Genomic DNA, 25,521 nt, shown 5'->3' with positions numbered 1-25,521 from the left:
TGGATCTGCTGGGGGAGTTGGGGGGGCACCTTGCTTCTCTTTAATGGCATGATTTAGGATCGCCGCATTGGCACCTGCTGGGTGTCAAATCCTAGACTTGCCTCGGGGATCCAGCTAGGGAAACCGTGTCCCTGTGTGCGTCCTTCATTCTGGAGCTGTGGTCTGTTGGGTGGGGGAGTGGGGTTTTTTAAATCCCTGAAGCTGGAAAAGGTGTGGAAAGTAGATTTGTGGAAAAGGAAGGTGTCTTTGCCTTTTATTATTAGTAGTATTTTTTTTGCAATGCCCTGTTTTGTCAGCTGGGACGTTTTGTAGGGCTGGGCTGTCTTCCCCACCTTCCTTGCCTGGGGGGTGAGTGGGAGGGAGAGGGAGGGAGGGCAGCTCCCCATGTACTGTCCTCATTTCTAATTCAGTCCTTGCTATTTGATTTGGCCAGTGTCCGAGCCCGAGCATGCTGTCCGTTCAGCTCCAGTTTGTATTGATCTGGCTTCTAGAGCAAAAAAGCAGCTTGGCAGACAATTTATTCTCCCCCCCCCCTCCTTGATTTCCAAGAGATCCCTGGTCTCTTTCTCTCCATATGGGCTTCAAAAAGCACGAAGCAGACCACCCAGTTTCACCTCTTTCAAAAAAGCTTTGAAAAAGGAGAAAAAAGCTTTCGCCGCACAATTTTTCTGGCTTTGGGCAAAAGGAAGCAGGCGCGGAGAGTCCCTTGTGTGTCTCGACACCGAGGAGGCATTGGTGTGGCAAGAAAGCATCTGCTTTTCTTGCAGGGAGGGGAGGGGAAGGAAGGAAGAGAAAGGAAGAAAGAGAAGTAAGGAAGGATAAAGAGAAAGAAAAAAGAGGAAAGGAAAAGAAAGGAAAAGAAGGAAAGAAAAAGAAGGGAAAGAAAGAAGAAAGGAGAAAGGAAGGAAGGAAAAAGAAAGAAAAAGAGAAAGATAAAGGAAGGAGAAAAAAGGTAGGAAGGAAAGGGAAAGAAAGGAAGAAAGGAAAGAGAGAAGGAGAAAGAAAGAGAAAAAAGAAAGAAGGAAGGAGAAAGAGATAGAAAGAGGAAAGAAGCAAAGAAAAAGAAATAAAGAGAAGGAAGGAAAGAGAAAGAAAGGAACGAAAGAGGAAAGAAAAAGAATGAAGGATAAAGAGAGAGAAAAAAGAATGAAAGAGGAAAGAAAGAAGGAAGGAAAAAGAAAATAATGAAGAAAAAGAGAAAAAAAGGAAGGAGAAAGAAAGTAGGAAGGAAAAAGAGAGAGGGAGAGAAGGAAACAGAAAGAAAGAAAAAGAGAAAAAAGGAAAGGAAAAATCCATAGGCCAGGCTGAGAGAGGGAATTTTAAAATTGCAGCTGGAGAAAAGCTTAGCAGAACAACTGGTTTTGTTCGTGGGTGTTCCTAACTCCGGCTGATGAGCTCCTTGAGTTGACTCCCTGCTCCGCTTTTCTTTGTGCAAATATCCAGAGTCCTGTCGCACTTGGTGTGTGTGTGTGTGTGTGTGTGTTGTGGTGTAGGGATGGGTGAAAAGAAGAACCCTTGGCAAGATTTGGCCATGGCGTGATGCCCTTCCTGCCTCTCTTCCCTTTTCATCTCCGAAATCGTGCACAAACTGTGCTTAGCAACCTGCAAGAACATCTTGGGGGTTGCCTCACGCAGGATCCCTGCTAAATGCAGAAGAGAGCGTTAGGATCTGGGTTTTTTAAAACAAATACAATAAAATTGGGGATTTCTGTAGCTGCATTGCCAGACAACTCTCCTCTTCTGTTTGGTTTTCTGTTGCTTTCTCATTGGTAAGGTTGTTCTCCAAACAGAAGGCTGTCCGGGTAAATTTATTTATCTTTTCCAAGATTTTGCATGTCATGATTTACTTATTTACCGTATTTATTTATGCAAGTTTATTTATCTTCTTCAAGATGATCCCTTGGTGCATGTTACATATTTATTTATTGGTGGCATGATTATGTCAGAATATTATATTTCAGAAAGAATTATCTTCTTTTTCCTTTCTTTTCCCTTCCCTCTTCCTCTTCCTATCTGTCTTTCCTTCTTTTTTCTTCTTCCATTCCTTTCCTTTTCCTTCCCTTTTCTTCCTTCCTTTCCCTTCCCTTCCCTTCCCCCTTCCTCTGTTTCTTTACTTTCTTCTCTCCTTCCTTTCCTTTTCCTTCCCTTCCTTTCCCCCTTCCTCTCTCTCTCCTCTCTTCTTTCTTTCCCTTCCCTTTCCTTCCTTTCTTTTCCCTTCACTTCCATTTTTCCCCTTCTCTTCCCTTCCTTTCCCTTTCCTTTTCTTCCTTTTTTCCCTTCCCTTCCCGCTTCCTCTCTGTTTCTCTTGTCTTCTTTCCTTTCTTTCCCTTCCCTTTTCTTCCTTTCTTTTCCCTTCGCTCCACTTCCCTTCCTTTCTTTTTCCCTTCCCTTTTCTTCCTTTTTTCCCTTCCTTTCCCCCTTCCTCTCTGTCTCTCTTCTTTCCTTCCTTTCCCTTCCATTTTCTTCCTTTCTTTTCCCTTCGCTCCACTTCCCTTCCTTTCTTTTCCCTTCCCTTCCCTTCCCGCTTCCTCTCTGTCTCCCTTCCCCTTCTTCTCTTCTTTCCTCTTCTCTTCCTGTTGTCGTCCCTGTAGGGAGTTTACCTCACACCCCTTTTTCCTGCCTCATTTATAGGATGTTATTTCTGCACACATTGGTAACTCAATGTTGTGTTGAAATTAAACATTAATAAGCGGTATATGGAGTAGATGTGTAGCTCTTTTAACAGGGCCTGGTGAGTTAATTTTCAAACTTCTTCCCCACCTCTGGACCGTAAATTTACTTTTTTTCAAACAAAAAGCTCATATGAGGGGAGTATTGATAAAGTAAACTTCTGGGGAACTAGCGGTCCAGAGTAGCGGTATTGTATCCTAATGATGCCGTAGGAAATCTCGATGTAGTCAATATAGATAGTCCTCGTCATACAATAGATCATTTGGTGACCGTTCAAAGTTACAAGGGCACCGAAATACGTGACTTACAACCGTTGTTCACAGTTACGACCTTTGCAGCAATCCCCATGATCATGTGATCGAAATGGAGGCGCTTGACAACGGGTTCATACTTATGACCATTGGGGTCCCCTTCGGCGACCTTCTGACGAGCAAAGTCCATGAGGAAGCCGCATTCACTTAACAACCAGGTTACTAACTTACCAACTGCAGTGATTCACCTAACAACGGGGGCAAAAAAAAGGTCACAAAATGGAGAAAAATTTCACTTCACCCCTGTCTCTCTTAGCAACAGACTTTGGGCTTGCTTACGGTCGTAAGTCGAGGACTACCCGTATCATTTTTCTAAGCGATAAGGATCTTGCCTCTGCCCCATTAAAATGCTTCAGGTAAAGGAAAATGTAAAGGTTCCCCTCACACACATGTGCTAGTCGTTCCCGACTCTAGAGGGCGTTGCTCATCTCTGTTACAAAGCTGAAGACCCAGCGCTGTCCGAAGACGTCTCCGTGGTCATGTGGCCAGCATGACTTAAGACCGAAGGCGCACGGAACGCTGTTCCCTTCCCACCAAAGGTGGTCCCTATTTTTCTACTTGCATTTTTTACGTGCTTTCCAACTGCTAGGTTGGCAGAAGCTGGGACAAGTAACGGGAGCTCACTCCGTTACGCAGCGCTAGGGATTCGAACCGCCGACCTTTCTGATCGACAAGCTCAGCGTCTTAGCCACTGAGCCACCGCGTCCCTTAAAGGCTTCAGACAAGCTGCTCATTCCCACTTCGGTGTAACCAGAGATTCACCGGAGCTGATTGCAGGGATGGGCAATATTTTTATGACTGGACAAATACTCCATTTCACGGCAGGGATGAACTGTATTGATGGCACGACGCTGCTAGAATATTCTGCCTCAGCAGGGATCAATTTGAGGGGATGTTTTTTGTTTAAAAAAGAAAGAAAGAATTCAGCTTATCCCAGTGCTTACACCACCGTTTTTATTATACTCTCCTCTTTAAAACTGGGGAATCACTCCTGCTGATTTTTGTCGGCAAAACAGTCGCACCAGGCCCTCGCTGTGTTTCATCCTGGCCTTCGAGGCCTGTTCACCGGGGATAATCCAAACATTTTAGTTTCCCGATCTCAGAATTTCCCCATAAGCATGAGGTGGTTACAAAACATTGGAACTGTGGTGCGGGGAATCCTCGCCATACGACCCATCACTGAGCCAAAAGTTTTCGTTGCTGAGCAAGACAGTGAGTCTGGCCTCGCGTTACGGCTTTCCTTGCCACGGCTGTTAAGGGAATCACGGCAGACGTTCACTTAGCAGGCGGTTGTTAAGCGAATCTGGCTTCCCCGTCGACTCGGCCTGTCAGGAGGTCACCAAAGGGGATCGCACGACACTGCGACCGTCATAAATGGGAGTCAGTTGCCAGGCATCTAAATTTTTGATCACGTGACCCTGGGGGGGATGCTGCGATGGCCATAAGTGTGAGGATTTGTCACAAGTCGCTTTTTTTTCAGTGCCATCACTTCGAATGGTCACTACGTGAATCGTTGTAAGTCGAGGACTACCTGTACCGCAGCTCCAAAGGGCCCAGATTTGCAGAGGCGAACTGAAGTTTGGAGAAGGAAAAAGCTGGAACAAAATAGTTTTAATTATCTTCCTAGAAAGAATGGCAAGAAAAGAAGACGGGCAGATTTTGGAATGATTTTGAAAGGAGCTGTTTGCCAAAATTCACATCCAAATTCTGGCAGGACTTAATATTTTCCCATCTTCTTCCCAGTCCGCGCAGTTCACAAAACTGATGTGGGTATCGCACAACTTTTTTAGAGCAGCGGTCACCAATGGTGGTCTTTGGCCATTGGTGAGAAAATTTTGGTGGTCTGCAGAAAAATTATTTGCCTTTTTTATATTGCACTAAATCCGGGGTCCTCAAACTACAACCCCTGGCCGGATACGTGCAATGAACGCTTGTGTTGCTGCAGAGAGTCTCCCCCTTCGGGGTCTTTTTCTGGGGGTCGGAGGGGGGCAGAAATTCTGACTTGGGGTCTGCTTCAGCCTCCTGGTGGGGGGCTTTGGGCGAAGGCTGGAGGGAAGAGCCGCTGGTGGAGAAGACTCAAAGGGCCTCGTTCCAGTGGGACTGCATCATGGCCTGGAACTGGCTGACCATCTCAGCCCGCTGAGCCTCCAGGCGCCGGTACCTGGCCTTGCACTCCCGCAGGTCTTCCCTGTGCTTGGAAAGCCTATGCTCCTAGTCCTCAGTGAGGTGCTTCTGCTGAGTCTCCTCCTCGGTCAGATCCAATTTGAACTGAGCTCTTTTGCCAACTCTTTCTCCTGGGGGCTGCTTAGCTCCAGCAACTGCTTCCTGTTGGGGCCCTAAGGAACCCGGGCGGGTGGGCGGGCAGGCGAGGAGTGGCTGGGAGGGGAGGGGCAAGTAGAAGCAAAGCAACCTTGATGTGAGTGACATCGAGTTGGCCGTGCCCACCCAGTCACATGACCACCTAGCCACAGCTACCCAGCCGGTCATTAGGCAGATCATATTTGTGGTCCGCGAAATTTAAAAATTATGAATTTAGTGGTCCCTGAGGTCCGAAAGGTTGGTGACCCCTGTTTTAGAGGGTGGGTCATGTACCCACTTCTGTCGTCTGACAGCAGGAAGGCGAGCTAAAGAATAATAGAATAGAATAATAACTTTGTTGTCACTTTGAATGTACACGAATCGGCATACATTAAAATGAAATTTCGCGGCGCGCAGCTCTCAAAGGGTCTCCGCCTCCAATATACACTACAAAATAAATAAGTTCAAAATTATGTATCTACCCACATGTTATATGACACATAGAGAAACAGCACAGTCTAGTCCGGATATATACATGTACATGGCGAGAGAAACAAATCTTGCGGGTTTTCCAGACGGATGCCGTAAGGAACAAAGCTGTTGCAGAATCTGCTAGTTCTCCTCCTATTTCTAAACCTCCTCCCAGAAGGGAGCAACAGAAACAGACTGTGAAGTGGGTGTGTGGGCTCTCGTAACGATGCTGTGAGCTCTAAGCACATAGCGCTTATAGGCAGGTTCCTGAATAACAGGAAGCAAGCTTCCTATAATCATCTCCACTGTCCTCACCACTCTCTGTATGGGCTTTCTATCTGAGGCTCTGCTACCACCAAACCAAACAGGGATGCAGTTTGTTAAAACTCTCTGTGTCGTGCCTCCATAAAAAAGTGGCCAGGACAGGAGGAGAAAGATGTGCTCTCCTCATCCGACGCAGGAAATGCAGATGCCGGTTAGCATGCTTCAATAAAGAAGACGTGTGGAGGGACCGGTTCAGATTGTTAGTTAAACTGGGGAAATGCACAGACAATACAACTAGTCCTCAACATACGACCCCCAATTGAACCCAGAAATTATGTTGCTAAGTGAGACATTTGTTAAGTGAGCTTTGCCCCATTTTACAACTTTTCTTGCCATGGTTTGTTAAGTGAATCCTGTTAAATTAGTAATGTGGTTGTTAAGTGAATCTGGCTTCCTCATTGCTTGTCAGAAGGTCGTAAAAGGGGACACTACAACCATCATAAATGTGAGTCAGATGTCAAGCATCCAAGTGTAAGTTACATGACCATGCAAAAGTGGTCATAACTTTCTTTTTTCAGTGCTGTTGTAACTTCGAACAGTCACTAAACGAACTGTTGTAAGTTGAGGACTACCTGTACCCTCAACCCAACTATTGAATGAACCCCAGGCCTGGAATTGCACAATGGGTAAATTAACCCATAGGGCCAGATTTAACCCACAAGTTCAGCCCACAACTTCACAGCCCTGTAAATTGGTTTGATGAAATGTGTTGCCTTTAAATTTGTACATCCAAATTTAAATCTAGTTGCTGTAGTGGGAAAGAATCCCTTCATCCCTAATTCTTTGATCAGGGGGTGGGGAGCTATGGCCCCTGTGGACTTCAACTCCCAGAATTCCTGAGCCAGCATGAGGGAACGATGGCCCTTTTATGCCCTGTGGACTTCAACTCCCAGAATTCCTGAGCCAGCATGAGGGAACGATGGCCCTTTTATGCCCTGTGGACTTCAATTCCCAGAATTCCTGAGCCAGCATGAGGGAACGATGGCCCTTTTATGCCCTGTGGACTTCAATTCCCAGAATTCCTGAGCCAGCATGAGGGAACGATGGGCCTTTTATGCCCTGTGGACTTCAACTCCCAGAATTCCTGAGCCAGCATGGGGAATAATGGTCCCTTTATGATATGTAGACGTCAACTCCCAGAAATCCTGAGCCAACATAGGGAACTATGGCCCTTAATGACCTCTGGACTTCAGCTCCCAGAATTCTTGAGCCAACATGGGGAACGATGGCTCAGGAATTCTGGGAATTGAAGTCCAGAAATCATAAAGAGGCCATAATGTCCCACCCCTCTCAGATAATCTGTATTTATTTTGAATCAGAAGAGGCACTTAATTGAAGTGATTAAAGGATTGGGGGGGGGGGGATTTGTCTCCTCTCAATTTAGGGCCAGCCACTCTCAGCCTACTCTTCCTCATAAGATGGTTGTGTGCAGGAAGAAAATGAACATGGGTGGAGATTGGATCGACGGATCGATGGATGATAAATAGATATAATGAATAGATGGTTGGATAGCTGGAAGAATGGATACATAGATGATAGATGGATTAATAGCTAGCTAGATGATAAATAATTGATTGGTACATAATTGATAGCTGATGCATAGATAATAGAGGATGGGTGGATGGTGAGTAATAGATAATAGACATAGACCTATGAGATGGATGGATGGACGGATGATGGATGGATGGATATAGAAATGGATCGATGCCTAGATAGATACATAGATTATGGATGGATTGCTAACTAGATAGGTAACGACACAGTGGTTAGAATGCAATATTGCTACCTAGTTCTGCTGACTGCCGATTGTCAGCAGTTCGACTCTGACTGGCTCAAGATTGATTCAGTCTTCCATCCTTCTATTGGGCCATTATGCTGACTCTGTAAAATGCTTAGAGAGGGCTATAAAACACCATGAAGTGGTATATAAGTATATAAATGCTATTGCTATTGCTAGATAGATGATAAATAGATGAAACATAGATGATAGATGGCGAGATGGATAGATAAGTAATAGATAACAGACAGACATTGGATGGATGGATAGATACAGAGATGGATACATAGAAGATAGAGTGATAAATAGCTAGCTAGATGATAAATAACTGATGGATGATAGTATCTATTATCTATCAATTATTTATCATCTAGCTAAAGAATTCGTACATGATCAATTGATTATGGATGATACATGGATGATAGATGATGGATAGATGGTTTATAATAGGTAATAAACATGATATGGATGGATGGACGGTGGATAGATGATACATGGATGAATAGCTAGCTAGGTGATAAACAATTGATAGAGGATACATAATTGATAGATGATGGATGATACATAGATGATAAATAGATGGATGGTGAGTACAGGTAATAGATAATAGACATGGACATATGATATGGATGGACGGATGATGGATATATAGATGGATAGATATAGAGATGGACAGACACATAGATGGATACATAGATTATGGATGGATAGCTAACTAGATAGATAAATACACAAAACATAGATATTAACAGATTAACGGAGATGGAAGGGACCTTGTAGGTCATCTAGTCCAACCCCACCACCCAAGCAGCAGACCCTACACACCATTTCTGACAGATGGCAGTCCAGTCTCCTCTTGAAAGCCTCCAGGGATGAAGCTCCCACACCTTCTGAAGACAACTTCTGTTCCATGGGTTGATTGCTCTCACTGTCAGAAAATGTCTCCTCTATTTCCACAATAGATAATAAATAGATAATGGATGGAGGGATGGGTGGATTGATAGTTGGGTAATAGATAATAAACATATTGGATGGATGCATGGATGGGCAGACAGTAGCTGGATTTCAGGATTCAGTAGAATATTTCTCCAGGCCTGTTTCATATGACTTTGTACTCCTACACAGCTGCAACTCTCTTGCCTTATTCTAATGATTGCATTTCATCTCTTGCCAGCATGGCTGATGTTGGTCTCATTTTGTTTTCTGTTTCTGGCATCTTAAGTCTTCCATGTTGGAGTCTAATCATTTAGGAATGTTGAGTTGCAGGGAAGATAATCGGCCTCTTGTCTCTAAAATGATCTCTGTTGGCTTCTCCAATATGTTGGGTCTCTTCGATTGTGTTCTCATCCAGTCTCTGTACAGCTGGAGTTCCACGGTGGAACGTTTTCTGGATCGTATAATTCTGAGTCCCAATGGGAGGTAATCTCTCCCATTGATATATATATTTAGTGGTTAAGACTCCTGCCTAAGATATATACAGCCCAGGTTCTAATCCCAGTAAGGGTATGGCTAGCTGATGAGAGCTAATTAGCTCGAAATAGATCTATCCTAGTCTCCCTTTATTTATTTATCAGTACAATTACAACACATTATATATATATAACACAAACACAAACACAAACACAAACACACACACACAGACAGACAGACAGACAGACAGACAGACAGACAGACAGACAGACATATATATATATATATATTTTCCACATTTTGGATCGTATAATTCTGAGTCCCAATGGGAGGTAATCTCTCCCATTGAAATATATATATATTCCACATTTTGTTTCCCAGAAATGGCCGCTTTTCGCAGAAGGGAACCTAGATCAGAGCGTTTGCAAACGATATCAGATGGCAACGAAAAATTCTAGAAATCTCACATATTTTAGAGATTTATCTGCAACAGGGGCTTTCAGGCTATGAAACTTTTTCATTTCAAATAATTCTGGAATCGGGATCAAAGACCTAATGATGGAAAGCGGGCTGCATTTTTCCTTTTATGTGGAAAACAATTTTTTTACAAAAAAAAAACTGATCTAGATATCTGAGCTCAGACATGGTACCCTTAAAATTCTTGGAAACGTTCCCAGGTTGGCTGCAGTCCAGATCTCATTCAAAGCAGATCTTAAAGAGGATCCAGGATTCTACTAGATAAATTAGACAACCTGAGACTACATTATGGCTTTCTCCATGCCCTACTTATGCATCTATCTATAATAATAATAAATTTGGATTTATTAGCCGCTCCCTTTCCGGGCAGGACTATACAGGGGGTTGGACTAGAAGACCTCCAAGGTCCCTTCCAACTCTACTATTGTATTATTGTATTGTATTATTGTATAATTTTGTTTTCTAGAACTAATGTGTTACATCAGTGAGGGATTGTTGGTGTGCTTTAAGCTTGGTTGTTTCCTTGCAGACATTTTGTTACCTAACTAGATAACATCATCAGTGCTAGAAGGGAGTGTGGTTTGTGGAGAGGAGGAGAGGAGAGAGGGAAGGAGGGGGAAAACAGGAGGAGGAGAACTGTGGGGTCCTTGGTGCTCTCCGAGCTTGGTTATTTCCTTGCAGACATTTCATTACCCAACCAGGTAACATCATCAGTGCTAGAAGGAGGGGGGTTTGCTCTCAATTAATATTCTAGCAGCTTGCCCTAGCAGTATTGGTCGGAATGGTCTTGGTGGTTTTTTGGCTGGGCTGTTTAATGTTAGCTTGAATGTTGGTCTGGTGTTAATCTTTGTATTAATCTCCGCTCTTCTGTTACTTGTCTTTTGTTCCTATATTGCAGGGGTGTCCAAACTTGAGAACTTTAAGACTTGTGGACTTCAACTCCCAGAATTCCCCAGCCAGCATGGCTGGCTGGGGAATTCTGGGAGTTGAAGTCCACAAGTCTTAAAGTTCCCAAGTTTGGACACCCCTGCTATATTGGCTTGTCAGTTGTCTCTTTTGCACAGTGTGTAGACGTTATTTATGCCTATGTGTCTGTTGATGGCCGATTAGTCTGAATGCCAGACTGAATTTCACCAGCTTCTGATTTAAAGCTTGCACCATGTTTTTAACCTCTGGACATCCATGGAAGATCCGTTCCCAGATACCTCAATTCTCAGCCTGCCAATGTTGCCGAAGGTGTCCACTGCAAGCGGGATATTGCTTTTCTCCCTGCAAATAATACAAGGAAGCGTGGAGTGGTAGAGAAACTAGGTTACTTTTCTGCTAAAGGAAGAGATTTCCCTGTGTTGGGAAGTCCCACGATCAACAACTCAAGAGCTGGAATATGTTTGGACAAACATTGAAATCATGACTAGTATATCCATCCTGAAGAATGATGGCTCTTTTATGACTTGTGTACCTCAGTTCCCAGAATTCCTGAGTCAGCCAGCCATGCTGGCTCAGGAATTCTGGGAGTTGAAGTCCACAGTTCATAAAAGGGCCACCATTTCTCATTCTTGCTATGTACTATGACTTAAGAACTAATCTGATGAGGGCTCTGTGTTGGAGGCAGAGAGGGGGCCAAGGCTGTCTGACAGTTATCAGCTGCCTTCAGAGTCAGATATCAGTGAGGCGGAAGAACAGCTGGAGCCTGTTCCCAATGTGCGCATGAGCAGAGTTGCCAGAGGAAGGGAACAGCTAAAGAACAGGGGTCGACTTAGGAGTAAGGCCACAGGTGGCCGATGAATGGCCCCTCCCAGAGGGAATAAAAGGGGAGCGAAAGGGGAGTGGAGCTTGCAGGAGACAATAAGTTCGCTTAATTGGTTCGTGACTCTCTGAGATTCTCAAGTTCTGCATAGATCGGCCTGGCAGCTCTCCAAGCCAGATAAAGTCTGTGACTGTAAATCCTCCTTTTGTTGGATGTGAATGAGCAGAATTCATAGTCAATTAATAAAAGGGTTTTTGTCGGGACGAGGAGTTGGCTTCAGGCTCTCGGGAAGCCTCGGTGAGAACAGTCTGTGACAGTTGTAAGGGTGCAAAGGTGGGGCGGGGCGGGACTCCTTTTTTCAGTGTCGTCGTAACTTTGAACGGGTCACTAAATGAACTGCTGTAAGGGGAGGATGACCTGTATAACTAACAGCACCGCTTCTTCCCTTCCAAATAGCTTTTGACACCTTCCTTTTTCAAACAAATTTTTGCAGTTGGCTTAATTTAATACCCGACAGATGAGAAAACTCCCATTGCTGGTTTGCTGTCACATTAAAGATTAACCCTGACCTCTGACCTCTTGACAGGATTGAAAGTTTAGTTAGGAAGCACATTCTGAGATTTGAAGTGCAAGTGAGGTTGGCCAATGGTGTTTTTATTTGCAAAGAGAATGGGATTGCAGAGTCGCCTTTGAACCATGAGATAATAAATTTGACAACAATAATAAGACATGTAGTCCTCAACTTACAGCCACAATGGGACCCCAGATTTCTGTTGTTGAGCGAGACATTTGTAAGTGAGCTTCGCCCCATTTTATGACCCTTTTTGCCACAGTTGTTAAGTGAATCATGCAGTTGTTTAGCTAGCAACACGGTCGTTAAACGAATCTGGCTCCCCCCCAATTGACTTTGCTTGTTGGAAGGTTGCCAAAGAGGATCACGTGACCCCTTGACACTGAGACCGTCACAAATATGAGTCAGTTGCCAAGCCTCTGGATCACGGAGGATTCACGGTCACAGACCTTATCTGGCTTGGAGAGCTGCCAGGCTGAGATCTACAAAACCTGGTCAGGAGTCTCAGCGAGTCACGAACCAATTAAGCAAACTCATGGTCTCCTGCAAACTCCACTCCCCTTTCGCTCCTCTTTTGTTTCCTCTGGGAGGGGCCATTCATCGTCCACCTGTGGCTTTACTCCCAAGTCCACCCCTGTTCTTTAGCTCTTCCCTTCGTCTGGCAACTCTGCGCATGCGCACATCAGGAACAGGCTCCAGCTGTTCTTCTGCCTCACTGATGTCTGACTCTGAAGGCAGCTGATAACTGCTGAACGGCCTTGGCCCCCTCTCTGCCTCCGACACAGAGCCCTCATCAGAGCCTTCCCCAGACTCCAGGACTGGCCCATCTTCCTCCCCAACCTCCTCACTCTCCGAATCTGTTGCCAGCTCTGCTGACCATCCACAAAAATCCCTTTGTGTGTGTGTAGTGTATGTGTGTGTTTGTTTATTGCTTGTGTTTTTATTATTGTAGCCCGCCAGCCAGAGTTGTGTGCTATAAGATGGGCAACTATATAAATCTCTTTTATAAATCAATAATATCTGAAAATAACCAGCCAGGGGAGAGCAGAGGTTTGCATATATACACAACCATAATTAAATTGTATACGTAGTCTTTGTTGTACAGCACAATTGAAGCCAAAATTTCCCCTGTTAAGCAAGGCGCTTGTTCGGTGATGTTTGCTCCATTTTATGACCTTTTCTGCCACAGTTGTTAAAGGAATCAGTGCAATTCTTAAAAGAATCACATGATTGTTCCACATGCTGGCTGGGGAACTCTGGGAGTAGAAGTCCACCAGTCTTAAAGTTGCCAAGTTTGGAGAACTTTGCTTTCTGTTAGTGATCTGTTTGGTCTAAGGCAGAGGCAGGGAATGATGGCCCCTTTATGACTTGTGGACTTCAACTCCCAGAATTCCATAGCTAACATGGGGAACAATGGCCCATTTATGACTTGTGGACTTCAACTCCCAGAATTCCTTAGCTAACATGGGGAACGATGGCCCATTTATGACTTGTGGACTTCAACTCCCAGAAATCCTTAGCTAACATGGGGAACGATGGCCCCTTTATGACTTGTGGACTTCAACTCCCAGAATTCCTTAGCTAACATGGGGAACAATGGCCCATTTATGACTTGTGGACTTCAACTCCCAGAATTCCTTAGCTAACATGGGGAACAATGGCCCATTTATGACTTGTGGACTTCAACTCCCAGAAATCCTGAGCCAACGGGAAATGTGGCCCTTTTATGATTTGTGAATTTCAACTCCCAGAATTCCTGAGCTTCAAAGATTCATTTATCCTCTCTCAGGTTGAATTTTTCTCAACATGAGAAGAAGGAAAAACTCCGGCCTCATATAAGTCACGTATTTCTGTCAAACTTCATCTTAAGGAAACAATTAAATCCATATGATTCTTGGTTTGTACTGAGAAGAGGGTGATGGGGAAGATTCTTGATTTATCTTTTGATTTGGCTTTGAGAAACCCACCGCAACAGATGCTTCTCTTTCAATCTTCTACAGATGTTAGTCCTGGACCACCATCTCTTCTCCAGCTGTTTAGCGTTCCAGTCAGACATGTTTGAATGCTTGAAACTGGTCCAGTGGACTCAATATTTATTTTGCTTTTTATCCCTATTTCATACGGTTTACATGTAATCCTCAACTTATGGCCATTCGTTTAGTGACCGTTCAAAGTTACAACGGCACTGAAAAAAATGACAGGAATGTTTTTTCACACTTAGCGACCATTGTTGCACCCCCAGGGTCACGTGATCCAAATTTAGACACTTGGCAACTGGCTCACGTTTACGACGGTTGCAATGTCCTGGCGATCATGTGATCCCCTTTTGCGACCATATGTCAAGCAAAGTCAGTGGTGAAGTCAGATTCACTTAACAACCGTGACTCAACCACTGCAGCGGTTCACTTCCCAAGGTTTGACGGTCACAAGGGGGAAGCCAGATTCACTTCGCTGAAGTGATTCACTTACCGACTGTGGCCATTGTAAAATGGGACAAACGTCATGTACCAAACGTCTTGCTTAACAACAGGAACGTTTGGGCTTGGTTGTAGTCGTAAGTTAAGGACTACCTGGATACGACTTAGAAGGGCTGTGTAAATTTGACCTCTTGGTATTGTTCTGACCTACGCTTCCCCAGCAGCACGAAGCCGAGTCCCGATAAAACCCCTTTTATTTTATTTACAGTGAATTCCTCTCCAGCAAAGTCTTTCCTCTCCCATAGTCTTTCAAGATAGTCCACAATTACCAACCTTTCTCAGGCTTGGAGAGTGGCCAGGCCGAGATCTTTCAGACGCCGCAATACTTGGTAAGAATGCAGGAATGAAGTGATTGTCTCCTGCAAACTCCACTCCCCTTTCGCTCCTCTTTTATTTCCTCTGGGAGAGGACAGTCACCGTCCACCTGTGGCTTTACCCCCAAGTCAACCCCTGTTCTTTAGCTGCTCCCTTCCTCTGGCATCTCTGTGCATGCGCACACTGGGAACAGGCTCCAGCTGTTCTTCTGCCCCACTGATGTCTGACTCTGAAGGCAGCTGATAACTGTCGGACGGCCCTGGCCCCCTCTCTGCCTCCGACAAAGAGCCCTCCTCAGAGCCTTCCCCAGAATCCAGGACTGGCCCAGGTTCCTCCCCAACCTCCTCACTGTCCGGATCTGCTGCCAGCTCTGGTGCCCACTGGCAGGCCACAACAGGTACAGTGGGGCAAAAAAGTATTTAGTCAGCCACCAATTGTGCAAGTTCTCCCACTTAAAAAGATGAGAGAGGTCTGTAATTGGCATCATAGGTAGACCTCAACTATGAGAGACAAAATGTAAAAAAAAACCCCAATCAATCACATTGGCTGATTTGGAAAGAATTTATTTGCAAATTATGGTGGAAAATAAGTATTTGGTCACCTACAAAAAAGCAAGATTTCTGGCTCTCACAGACCTGTACCTTCTTCTTTAAGAGGCTCCTCTGTCCTGCACTCATTACCTGTATCAATGGCACCTGTTTGAACTTGTTATCAGTATAAAAGACACCTGTCCACAACCTCAAACCGTCACACTCCAAAGTCCACTATGGTGAAGACTAAAGAGCTGTCGAAGGACACCAGAAACAAAATTGTAGACCTGCACCAGGCTGGGAAGACTGAATCTGCAATAGGCAAGCAGCTTGGTGTGAGCAAATCAACTGTGGGAGCAATAATTAGAAAATGGAAGACATACAAGACCACTGATAATCTCCCTTGATCTGGGGCTCCACGCAAGATCTCACCCCGTGGGGTCAAAATGATCCCAAGAACGGTGAGCAAAAATCCCAGGATCACACGGGGGGACCTAGTGAATGACCTGCAGAGAGCTGGGACCAACGTAACAAAGGCTACCATCAGTAACACACTACGCCGCCAGGGACTCAGATCCTGCAGTGCCAGACGTGTCCCCTTGCTTAAGCCAGTACATGTCCAGGCCTGTCTGAAGTTTGCTAGAGAGCATTTGGATGATCCAGAAGAGGATTGGGAGAATGTCATATGGTCAGATGAAATCAAAATAGAACTGTTAAGTAGAAACACAACTCGTCGTGTTTGGAGGAGAGAGAATGCTGAGTTGCATCCAAAGAACACCATGCCTACTGTGAAGTATGGGGGTGGCAACATCATACTTTGGGGCTGTTTCTCTGCAAAGGGACCAGGACGACTGATCTGTGTACAGGACAGAATGAATGGGGCCATGTATCGTGAGATTTTGAGTGCAAACCTCCTTCCATCAGCAAGAGCATTGAAGATGAAACGTGGCTGGGTCTTTCAACATGACAATAATCCCAAACATACTGCCCGGGCAACAAAGGAGTGGCTTTGTAAGAAGCATTTCAAGGTCCTGGAGTGGCCTAGCCAGTCTTCAGATCTCAACCCCATAGAAAACCTTTGGAGGGAGTTGAAAGTCCATGTTGCCCAGCGACAGCCCCAAAACATCACTGCTCTAGAGGAGATCTGCATGGAGGAATGGGCCAACATACCAGCAACAGTGTGTGCCAACCTTGTGAAGACTTACAGGAAACGTTTGACCTCTGTCATTGCCAACAAAGGATATATAACAAAGTATTGAGATGAACTTTTGATATTGACCAAATACTTATTTTCCACCATAAATTGGAAATAAATTCTTTCCAAATCAGCCAATGTGATTGTTTGGTTTTTTTTTTTTTTTTACATTTTGTCTCTCATAGTTGAGGTCTACCTATGATGCCAATTACAGGCCTCTCTCATCTTTTTAAGTGGGAGAACTTGCACAATTGGTGGCTGACTAAATACTTTTTTGCCCCACTGTACATATCCCTGGGGATTTGCAAACGGATGTTCTCCTTGTGACTAATGTCCATTTTTGGTGATGCCATTTTTGCCATGTTTGGTCGTAACCTTCGTTGGGCAAATCCATGGGTCAATGGGGTGCATTGAAGGTGCAAACCGGCCATATGACGTCCTCCTCCTCTCCAGTGCTGAGGTCGACGGTTGTGTGTCAACAAAGCAAGGACTGGGAACTGTTTTCCAGGATTTCGACATTCTGATCAACGGTTGGGACCTTGAACTTCACACACCCTCCTCCATAGTTGTTTACTTTTGATGTCTCCTTCAGAAGTTAACCAATGATGGCTTTGTCCTGCCCAAGAACCCAAGAAATGTTAGGAAGGAAAAGAACGGAGTGCTTTGAGTTTTTAACTCTGCTGTTGTATAGCTCGTTGACTATTTTTTCCTTTTATATACAATACAATACAATAGCAGAGTTGGAAAGGACCTTGGAGGTCTTCTAGTCCAACCCCCTGCCTAGGCAGGAATTCCTACACCGTTCCAGACAAATGGTTATCCAACATCTTCTTAAAGACTTCCAGTGTTGGAGCATTCACAACTTCTGGAGGCAACTTCTGTTCCCCTGATTAATTGTTCTAACTGTCAGGAAATTTCTCCTCAGTTCTAAGTTGCTTCTCTCCTTGATTAGTTTCCACTCATTGCTTCTTGTCCTACCCTCAGGTGCTTTGGAGAGTAGCTTGACTCCCTCTTCTTTGTGGCAACCCCTGAGATATTATATATGTAATGGATGACATGTCAGTTGGGCTGCAAATAGATGTGCAGGCTGATGAATCAACCCAATGTTGCCCTGGGGAGTTCTGGGAGCTGAAATCCACACATCTCTACGTCACCAAACATTAGAAATTCTAATCTAGATCTTAGATCTACCAAACTGTATGTGTATATGCGCACACATACATATATATTAGATGGATGGATGGATGGATGGATGGATGGATGGATGATAGATAGATAGATAGATAGATAGATAGATAGATAGATAGAAGTAGATGATAAATACCATAGTAGAGATAGAAAGAATAGGTAGATAGATAGAAAGAATAAGATAGATAGACAGACAGACAGACAGACAGACAGACAGACAGACAGATAGATAGATACAAGTAGATGATAAATACCATAGAATAGATAAAGAAAAAAAGAAAGATAGATAGATAGATACCAGTAGATGATAAATACCATAGAATAGATAGATAGAAAGTGATAGATAGATAGATAGATAGATAGATAGATAGATAGATAGAAGTAGATGATAAATACCATAGAATAGAGAGAGAGAGGGAGAGAGAGAAAGAAAAAAAGATAGATAGATAGATAGATACCAGTAGATGATAAATACAATAGAATAGATGGAAAGATAGATAGATAGATAGATAGATAGATAGATAGATAGATAGATAGATAGAGATAGATAGATAGATAGATAGATAGATAGATAGATAGATAGATGATAGATAGATGATAGATCAAGCTATTGCTGGAGGTATTAGATAGAACAGCCTTCTCTTTATTAATTCCAGCAAAGAAAATGAGCCATGTAAATCTATGGCTGTATTACAGTAGTTTTGATACAGCTCATAATCTGGGTGGAGATAGGCCCATTAAAGCAAGCAGATCGTAAAATTCCAGAAACAAACTGCTTGCTTTGTCTTTGTTTACTTATCAAAGGTTCCTTGTCTTGTGCTGCTGGGTGAGTAACAGCTTATATCAGTGATGGCAAACCGTTTTTGGCTGCCGTTGCCAAAAGCAGGGGGAGCATAGGGGGGTCATGCGCCAGCATGCCACACCTATAATGCTATGCGTGTGATCAGCGACTCCCCCCCCGCCCCGCTTTTGCCGCAATTTTTTCACCTTCCCCCAGGCTCCAGAGGCTATCTAGGAACCTGGAGAGGGTGAAAACCTGTATCAACCATTAGCGCCAATCCATTATATTTGTGATACATTTTTAAATGTTCAGTTGACTGAGTTTCATGTTTAATGAATAAAAGATAATAATGCATAATACAAAAATAGTACTACCTAATAGTAATAATAATAAAAATACTACACGGCTATGGAGGAAACATGTAACAGTGATACCCATTGTCATCGGGGTACTTGGTACCATGTCCAAGAATTTTACAAGATGCATCAAGAAATTGCAGCTTCCTGCAATAACACCAGCAGAACTGCAAAAAACTGCGCTACTCGGAACATTGTATATTTTAAGAAGATACTTAGTTGATATCTAGGATGCTGGGAGCAACCTGTATCAACCATCAGCACAAGTCAATGGTATTTGTGACACATTTTTAATGCTTAGTTGACTTAGTTTCATGTTTAATGAACAAGAGATAATAATAATAATAATAATAATAATAATAATAATAATAATAATAATAATAATAATAATAATAATAATAATAATAATAATAATAATAATAATAATAATAATAATAATAATAATAATAATATGAAAATCGTGCCATAATGGCCTGTTATTACAACTCAGAGCCAAAAAAAAGAGGCTATTTAAAGCGAATGTATGATTTGTGAAAATGCCATTAAGGCCAAAATGCCATTAAGGCCAAAATCGAAAAATCCTCTGATGATGCCAAATGCAGACTCTGCAAAGATGTTGATGAAACTGTTGACCACATACTCAGCTGCTGTAAAAAAATCACGCAGACTGATTATAAATTGCGGCACAATTCAGTAGCACAAATGATCCACTGGAATTTGTGCAAAAATTATAATATTAAAACAACAACAAACTGGTGGGAACATAAGCCTGAAAAAGTCACCGAAAATCAGATGGTCAAGATCCTATGGGATTTTCGTCTACAAACAGACAAAATACTGGCGCATAACACACCAGACATCACACTGGTTGAGAAAAATAAGGTTACAATCATAGACATCGCAATACCAGGTGATAGCAGGGTCGACGAGAAGGAACATGAAAAAATCACGAAATACCAGGACTTAAAAATTGAAATTCACCGATTATGGCACAAACCAGCAGTGGTAATTCCAGTGGTAATCGGCACACTGGGTGCTATTCCAAAAGCACTGGAATTACATTTAAAACAGTTAAAACTTGACAAAATCACCATCAGTCAAATGCAAAAAGCTGCACTGCTTGGATCTGCACGTATATTACGAAAATACGTTACAACGTCCTAGGCCCCTGGGTGCGGCCCGACTAGAAATCAATGCCAAATCCGGTGAAACAACTGGCCGCTGTGATACAATCGTATAATAATAATAATAATAATAATAATAATAATAATAATAATAATAATAATAATAATAATAATAATAATAATAATAATAATAGAAGAAGAAGAAGAAGTTGTATTCCCAGTGAAACAGAAAGAAGTTGATCTCTGAACCTGATAAGTAGCTCCTTTTTTGAGAAAAAAAAAAAAAGTTGAGAAAGTCGGTCGTAGAATATCTTTCAACATGGAGACCTTCTTGGTAAGTGGTACTTCAACTCCCAGGATTCCCCACCAGGATTTAGGCTATTGCTAAGAATCCTGGGAGTTGAAGTCCTCACATCTCTGGATGATACTCCGAGGCTGTTCTAAAGAAATGAATCAAGAGTTTGAAGCGGGCAGGAATGGTGTAGCTGGCAAAAGGAGGGTGAGCAGCAGAGAAGGCCGGGAACTGAGAACTCAACGCTCCATATTATTTTAAACAACAATAGCCCAAAACTGGGTGGAAGTGCTCCAAAATATTTACACTAGCCTCGAAGTCATTCTAGGACAAGAAACTTGGAAATCGGAACTCCGCTCTTAGCCAAATAGCAGCAGGGAAGCTGGAAAGGAAGCAGGCTGGAGGAAGATCCAGGTTTTCTAAAACAGTCTTCCAAAGTAGAAAGGTTGTGTCAGCGTCACAGGAGTTGTGGGTTACCTTAAAGGAAGTGTTGTTGTGGTCCGCCAGCGATTCAGACAGTGAGGAGGTTGGGGAGGACCATGGGCCAGTACTAGAATCTGAGAAAGGCTCAGACGAGGGCTCTGTGGCAGAGGCAGAGAGGGGGCCAGAGCTGTCTGACTATTCTCAGCTGCCTTTGGAGTCGGATATCAGTGGGGCAGAAGAACAGCTGGAGCCTGTTCCCAGTGTGTGCATGCGCAGAGTTGCCAGATGAAGGGAACAGCTAAAGAATTCGGGTCGACTTGGGAGATGATGAATGGCCCCTCCCAGAGGAAATAAAAGAGGAGCGAAAGGGGAGTGGAGTTTGCAGGAGACAATTTGCTTCATTGGTTTGTGACTCTCCGAGACTCCTTGCCAAGTTCTGCAGAGATCGGCCTGTCAGCTCTCCAAGCCAGAGAAGGTCTGTGACCATAAATCCTCCCTTGAAAGACTTTGCTGGATGTGAATGAGCAGAATTAATAAGAGGCTTTTTTGTGGGGAAGGTCAGAACAGTTATACAGGTGGTCACAACATTTGTATGATCCCTCCCCATGTACAGGTAGTCCTCGACTTACAACAGCTCATCCAGCTGATGCCGTTACAACGGCATCGAAAAAAGTGACTTGTGGCTATTTTTCACCCTTACGACAGTTGCAGCCTTCCCCGTGATCACATCAAAATCCAGACCCTTGGCAACTGACCTATTTACAACGGCTACAGTGATCATGCGATTAAGATTCAGATGCTTGGAAACTGCCGCCTATTTATGACGGTCACAGTGTCACGCGATCCCCTTTTGCGACCTCCGGACAAGGGAAGTTAATGCGGAAGTCACTTAACCAGGTTACTAACTTAAGAGCTGCTGGGATTCATTTCGCGAATCGTGGAAAGAAAAGCAATAACATGAGGCAAAATTCACTTAAATGTCTCACTTAGCAATAGAAATCTTGGGCTCAATTGTAGACATTGGTCGAGGACGACATCATATATATCTAAGGTCTGGATTAGAATTTCTAAGGTTTCGCGATTTAAAAATGCGTGGACCAACTCCCAGAATTAACACTTAACACGTGTCTCGCTTAGCCACAGGAAATTTGGTCTCCGTTGGTATCGTAAGTCAAGGACCATCTGTGTAGGACAGAGATCTGGGAGTCACGACCACAATTGGAACTGACAGCACTAAGGAAGATGGTTAGTTGTGAAGAGAATGGAAGGCTGTGATTTTAAATTCCCATTAAGAGTCACATATCAGTTATTAGTATAAAAAGTGGTCCTAAGTCACTTTTTTTCAATGTCATCGTAACTTTGGTCGCTAAACGAATGGTTGCAAGTCAAGCACAGGTAGTCCTCGGCTTATGACCACAATTGAGCCCAAAGTTCCTGTTGTTAAGTGAGACATTTGTTAAATGAATTTGGCCCCATTTTAAGACCTTCCTTGCCATAATCGTTAAAACGAATCACTGCAGTGGATAAAATAATAACCCGGTCGTTAAGTGAATCTGGCTTTCCCATCGACTTTGCTTGTCAGGTCACAAAAGGGGATCACCGCAACCGTGGTAATTATGAGTCAGTTGCCAATGTTGATCCCGAGACTATGGCGATGCTACAACGGTCGTAACTTTGAAAAAACGGTCCTCAGTCAACATTTCTCCATGCCGTCGTGACTTAACAGTCACTAAGCGAACTGTTGTAAGTCGAGGACTACCTGTACATAATTCACAACATTTGCATGCTTCCTCCCCACGTATTTCATCACTCCCCCCCTCTCTCAGATGCCATGGGGTTTGTAGTACTAATGACGGGCCTCCTTTTTCTTACTTCCTGAGTTGTGCAAACTCAGGAAATTGGGTTGCGTAAACCACAATTCAATGAATCGTGGGTTAAAGAAAGGGTTGAGAAAAAGGGAGCTGGTGTCACCAACAGGAAACTGTTAGTCATTTAGATGTTGCCACGAGGGCTGGGGATTATGGAAGCATCTGGCAAGCACCAGTTTAGAGAAGGCTGCATGGGGAATGACGGTTTGATCCTGAACTTATATACCAGATGTCAAGATGTTATATCTCGGCTAATTTTGAAAACAGCTAAGCAGAATCAGACTTTCTGGATTACTTGGGGTGGGAGACCACCAAGACAGTACATTAAAGTGGAAATTAAGAAAGGAAGTCATGCCAAATCACTTCTATCGGCTGCCAAAAAAATATTCCCCACATGAAGAGGTCCCATGATGTCCCAGGAAACAAGCTTGAATAATTTTTGTTTTCTTTCAAATTAAAGTCACATTGCTTTATTCATCTTGGTCTCTTAGCTTTCAAAGTTGAGAAATTCTCTCCAAAAACCTGGTTTCCCCCTTCTTTGGTCCTTCGTGTTGGAGGGAGAAAGAACTATCAGTTGTAGCCCAAACTCATTTTGTGAGTGGATATTTATTTACTAGCTGGATACGCGTGCTTCGCGACGAAAATATGTGATAGGGCTATGCAGGAGAAATTCAGTTCACAATCCGTTGACTCAGTGCTGGTCGGTGATTGAAACATATAAGGGAATATCTCTCCTGCCGCAGTTCCATAGGTGGAAGGCGTAGACATTTTGCTGAGGTACTGACATTTACTACTGTAAGGAGACGCAGGCTGCTCCTGAGTGACGGAGTGGAACATCCTCCAGTTTCAACTGAGGTAATGGAATGTGAGGCAACTGGCAGTTGGAACAGAGTCCTTTTTAGGTGGGGAGGGGGAGTAGAATACACCTTAGCATCAGAGCGTGTTAATATAAGGCAATTGGCTGTTGGAACAGAGTTCTTTTCAGGTGGGGAGGGGGAGTAGAACTCCTTAGCATCAGAGCGTGTTAATTATTGCATAAGAAATACTAATGATCTGGTGGTCATTTCGACAGATCCTTTCTTAGCGATCACCTAGAATCCAACCTAGCAACATCCATGCCAAATTTCAAGTTTGTAGGCTTTACAATTCTGGAGATTTCGCGATGACTGAGTGGTGCTTGGCTTTGATATACATAGATTTAAATTTTAAGTTTTGCAGATATCGGCCTGTCAGCTCTCCAGGTCTGACTGTCAATCCTCCCTCGAAACACTTTGCTGGATGTGAATGAGCAGAATTCACAGCCAGTTAATATAAGAGGTTTTTGTCGGGACAAGGAGTTTGCTTCATGCTCTTGGGAAGCCTCAGAACAGCTGGCTGCAGCTGCCCTGGAACAGATGTCCCCATCACTCATCCTTGCCTTGCTTTGTCAGGCTGGGCTTCAATTTTCACTGCTCTCGGATTGCCCAGCCCTGTTTTGCTCAGGCAGCCGGTGGGGTTGGGGGTTAGCGGAGCTGTGTCTTGGCTCCCAGCACTGCGGTGCTTCTGGCGAGGTGGCTGCGCCGTTGGCTGGAAACCTCACCGATGTCCATCTCCATGCAAATGACCAACTTTCTGTAAGTTGACTTTTGGTTCCTTATTCGGTTCCTTTCCTTACGAGGAAAGTGAATAAAACAAACTGGTGGAATGGTAAAAAAATATATATTAAACTTGGTCTTTGTTAGTGTTGGGATGAGCAAGCCGTTTTATGAACTTGGCATGCAAATAAGCAGTTTTGAAAAGCAGAAAAGTCAGAGGTCTGTTCCTTTCAATTAATATTGTACATGTAGTCCTCAATTTACAGCTGCAAGCAAGCCCAACATGTCTATGGTTAAGTGAGGCCTTTGTTAAGTGAGTTTTGCCCCATTTTGCAACCTTTCTTGTTAAGTGAATTGCCCGGTTGTTAAGCAGATCTGGCTTCCCCGTGGCTTGTCCGAAGACGGTCTCCAAAGGGGATTGCGTGACCCCAGGACACTGCAGCCGGTCGTAAGTGTGAACCCATTGCTGAGCATCTGGATTTTGTGATTTTGTGACCACGGGGATACTGCCACGGTCGTAAGAGTGAAAAATTTTACCAGTTCTGACTCAACTTCGAGCAGTCACTAAATGAACCGTTGTAAGCCGAGGACGTACCTGTAAGGATGGGACACAAACTGGGCCAAGGTAGATGCTGTTTCCTGCAAACGTAGAATCATAAGGATTGGAAGGGATCTTGGAGGTCTTCTAGTCCAGCCCCTGCCCAATCCATAAAGCCAGTGCTATCTGGGTGGGTTAAATTATTTTCATATCCTAAACCGTTTGGGGATCAGTGAACAAACTGCAGCTTCTTGAAAAGGGTTGATGTGTTGAAGAATTTGGGGACTTCTGGTGTGGAATAACTTTGTGCACTTAGGAGTGAATTGTATATGTGGGTGTAGTTGCGTGACTAATTCTGCAATTGCAGTGTCGCTCTTTCAATGGATTCATGACCACTGGATTCGTGTGTGTGTGTGTGTGTGTGTTTGACAGCGTGCAATCTATTGTGTTGAAGCCGAGACAGGTAGACTCGTGACTGGTTTTGTGAATTCAGCTCAGCTTCTGAATTGTGTAGAATGGACTAGAAATTTGCCAGGCTGCATTTGTCTTTCTGGGGTGCCTTTTACGTGGGTACTACGGAGGACCGATTTTATTATTTGATCGCCCCTCCTTGTGCGGGGCATGGCAAACTAGGCTTTTTAACTTTTGTGCTTGCAAAACTGCCCTGCGCAAAATAAAAAATAAAAATTCAGATTTAACGATTCCGCTCTTCTTCCAAAGACCAGGACTCCTCCTTAGGGCCTGGCATTTACTTATTTATAAACATCGTTTTTTAAATACCATTTTCCTCATTAAAAGAATTGC

General features: G+C 43.7%; 2 protein-coding genes across 4 annotated transcripts in view; one reads left to right on the top strand and one right to left on the bottom strand.

The window, feature by feature from the left end:
• LOC309395842 (uncharacterized protein) overlaps positions 1 to 25,521 on the bottom strand; it is a 196,386-nt gene that overhangs the window by 119,573 nt on the left and 51,292 nt on the right. The gene's annotated exons all lie outside the window — the stretch shown is intronic.
• Positions 1 to 25,521, top strand: part of RNF24 (ring finger protein 24) — a 61,087-nt gene that overhangs the window by 816 nt on the left and 34,750 nt on the right. Inside the window, exon 1 of one of the 3 annotated variants that reach the window (XM_081960438.1) lies at positions 24,087 to 24,218. The exons of the other annotated variants lie outside the window; for them this stretch is intronic. Coding sequence (XP_081816564.1) covers positions 24,187 to 24,218 — 32 coding nt within the window. The 5' untranslated portion in view covers positions 24,087 to 24,186. Of the gene's footprint in view, positions 1 to 24,086; positions 24,219 to 25,521 lie in introns of those variants that run through there. 3 annotated transcript variants of the gene reach the window in all.

Source organism: Natrix helvetica (assembly GCF_964273705.1).
Source record: "Natrix helvetica genome assembly, chromosome: 7".
In the NCBI taxonomy this organism is placed as follows: Eukaryota; Metazoa; Chordata; class Lepidosauria; order Squamata; family Natricidae; genus Natrix; species Natrix helvetica.
The sequence above is the reverse complement of the archived record's forward strand: the minus strand, read 5'-3'. Positions and strand labels throughout refer to the sequence as shown.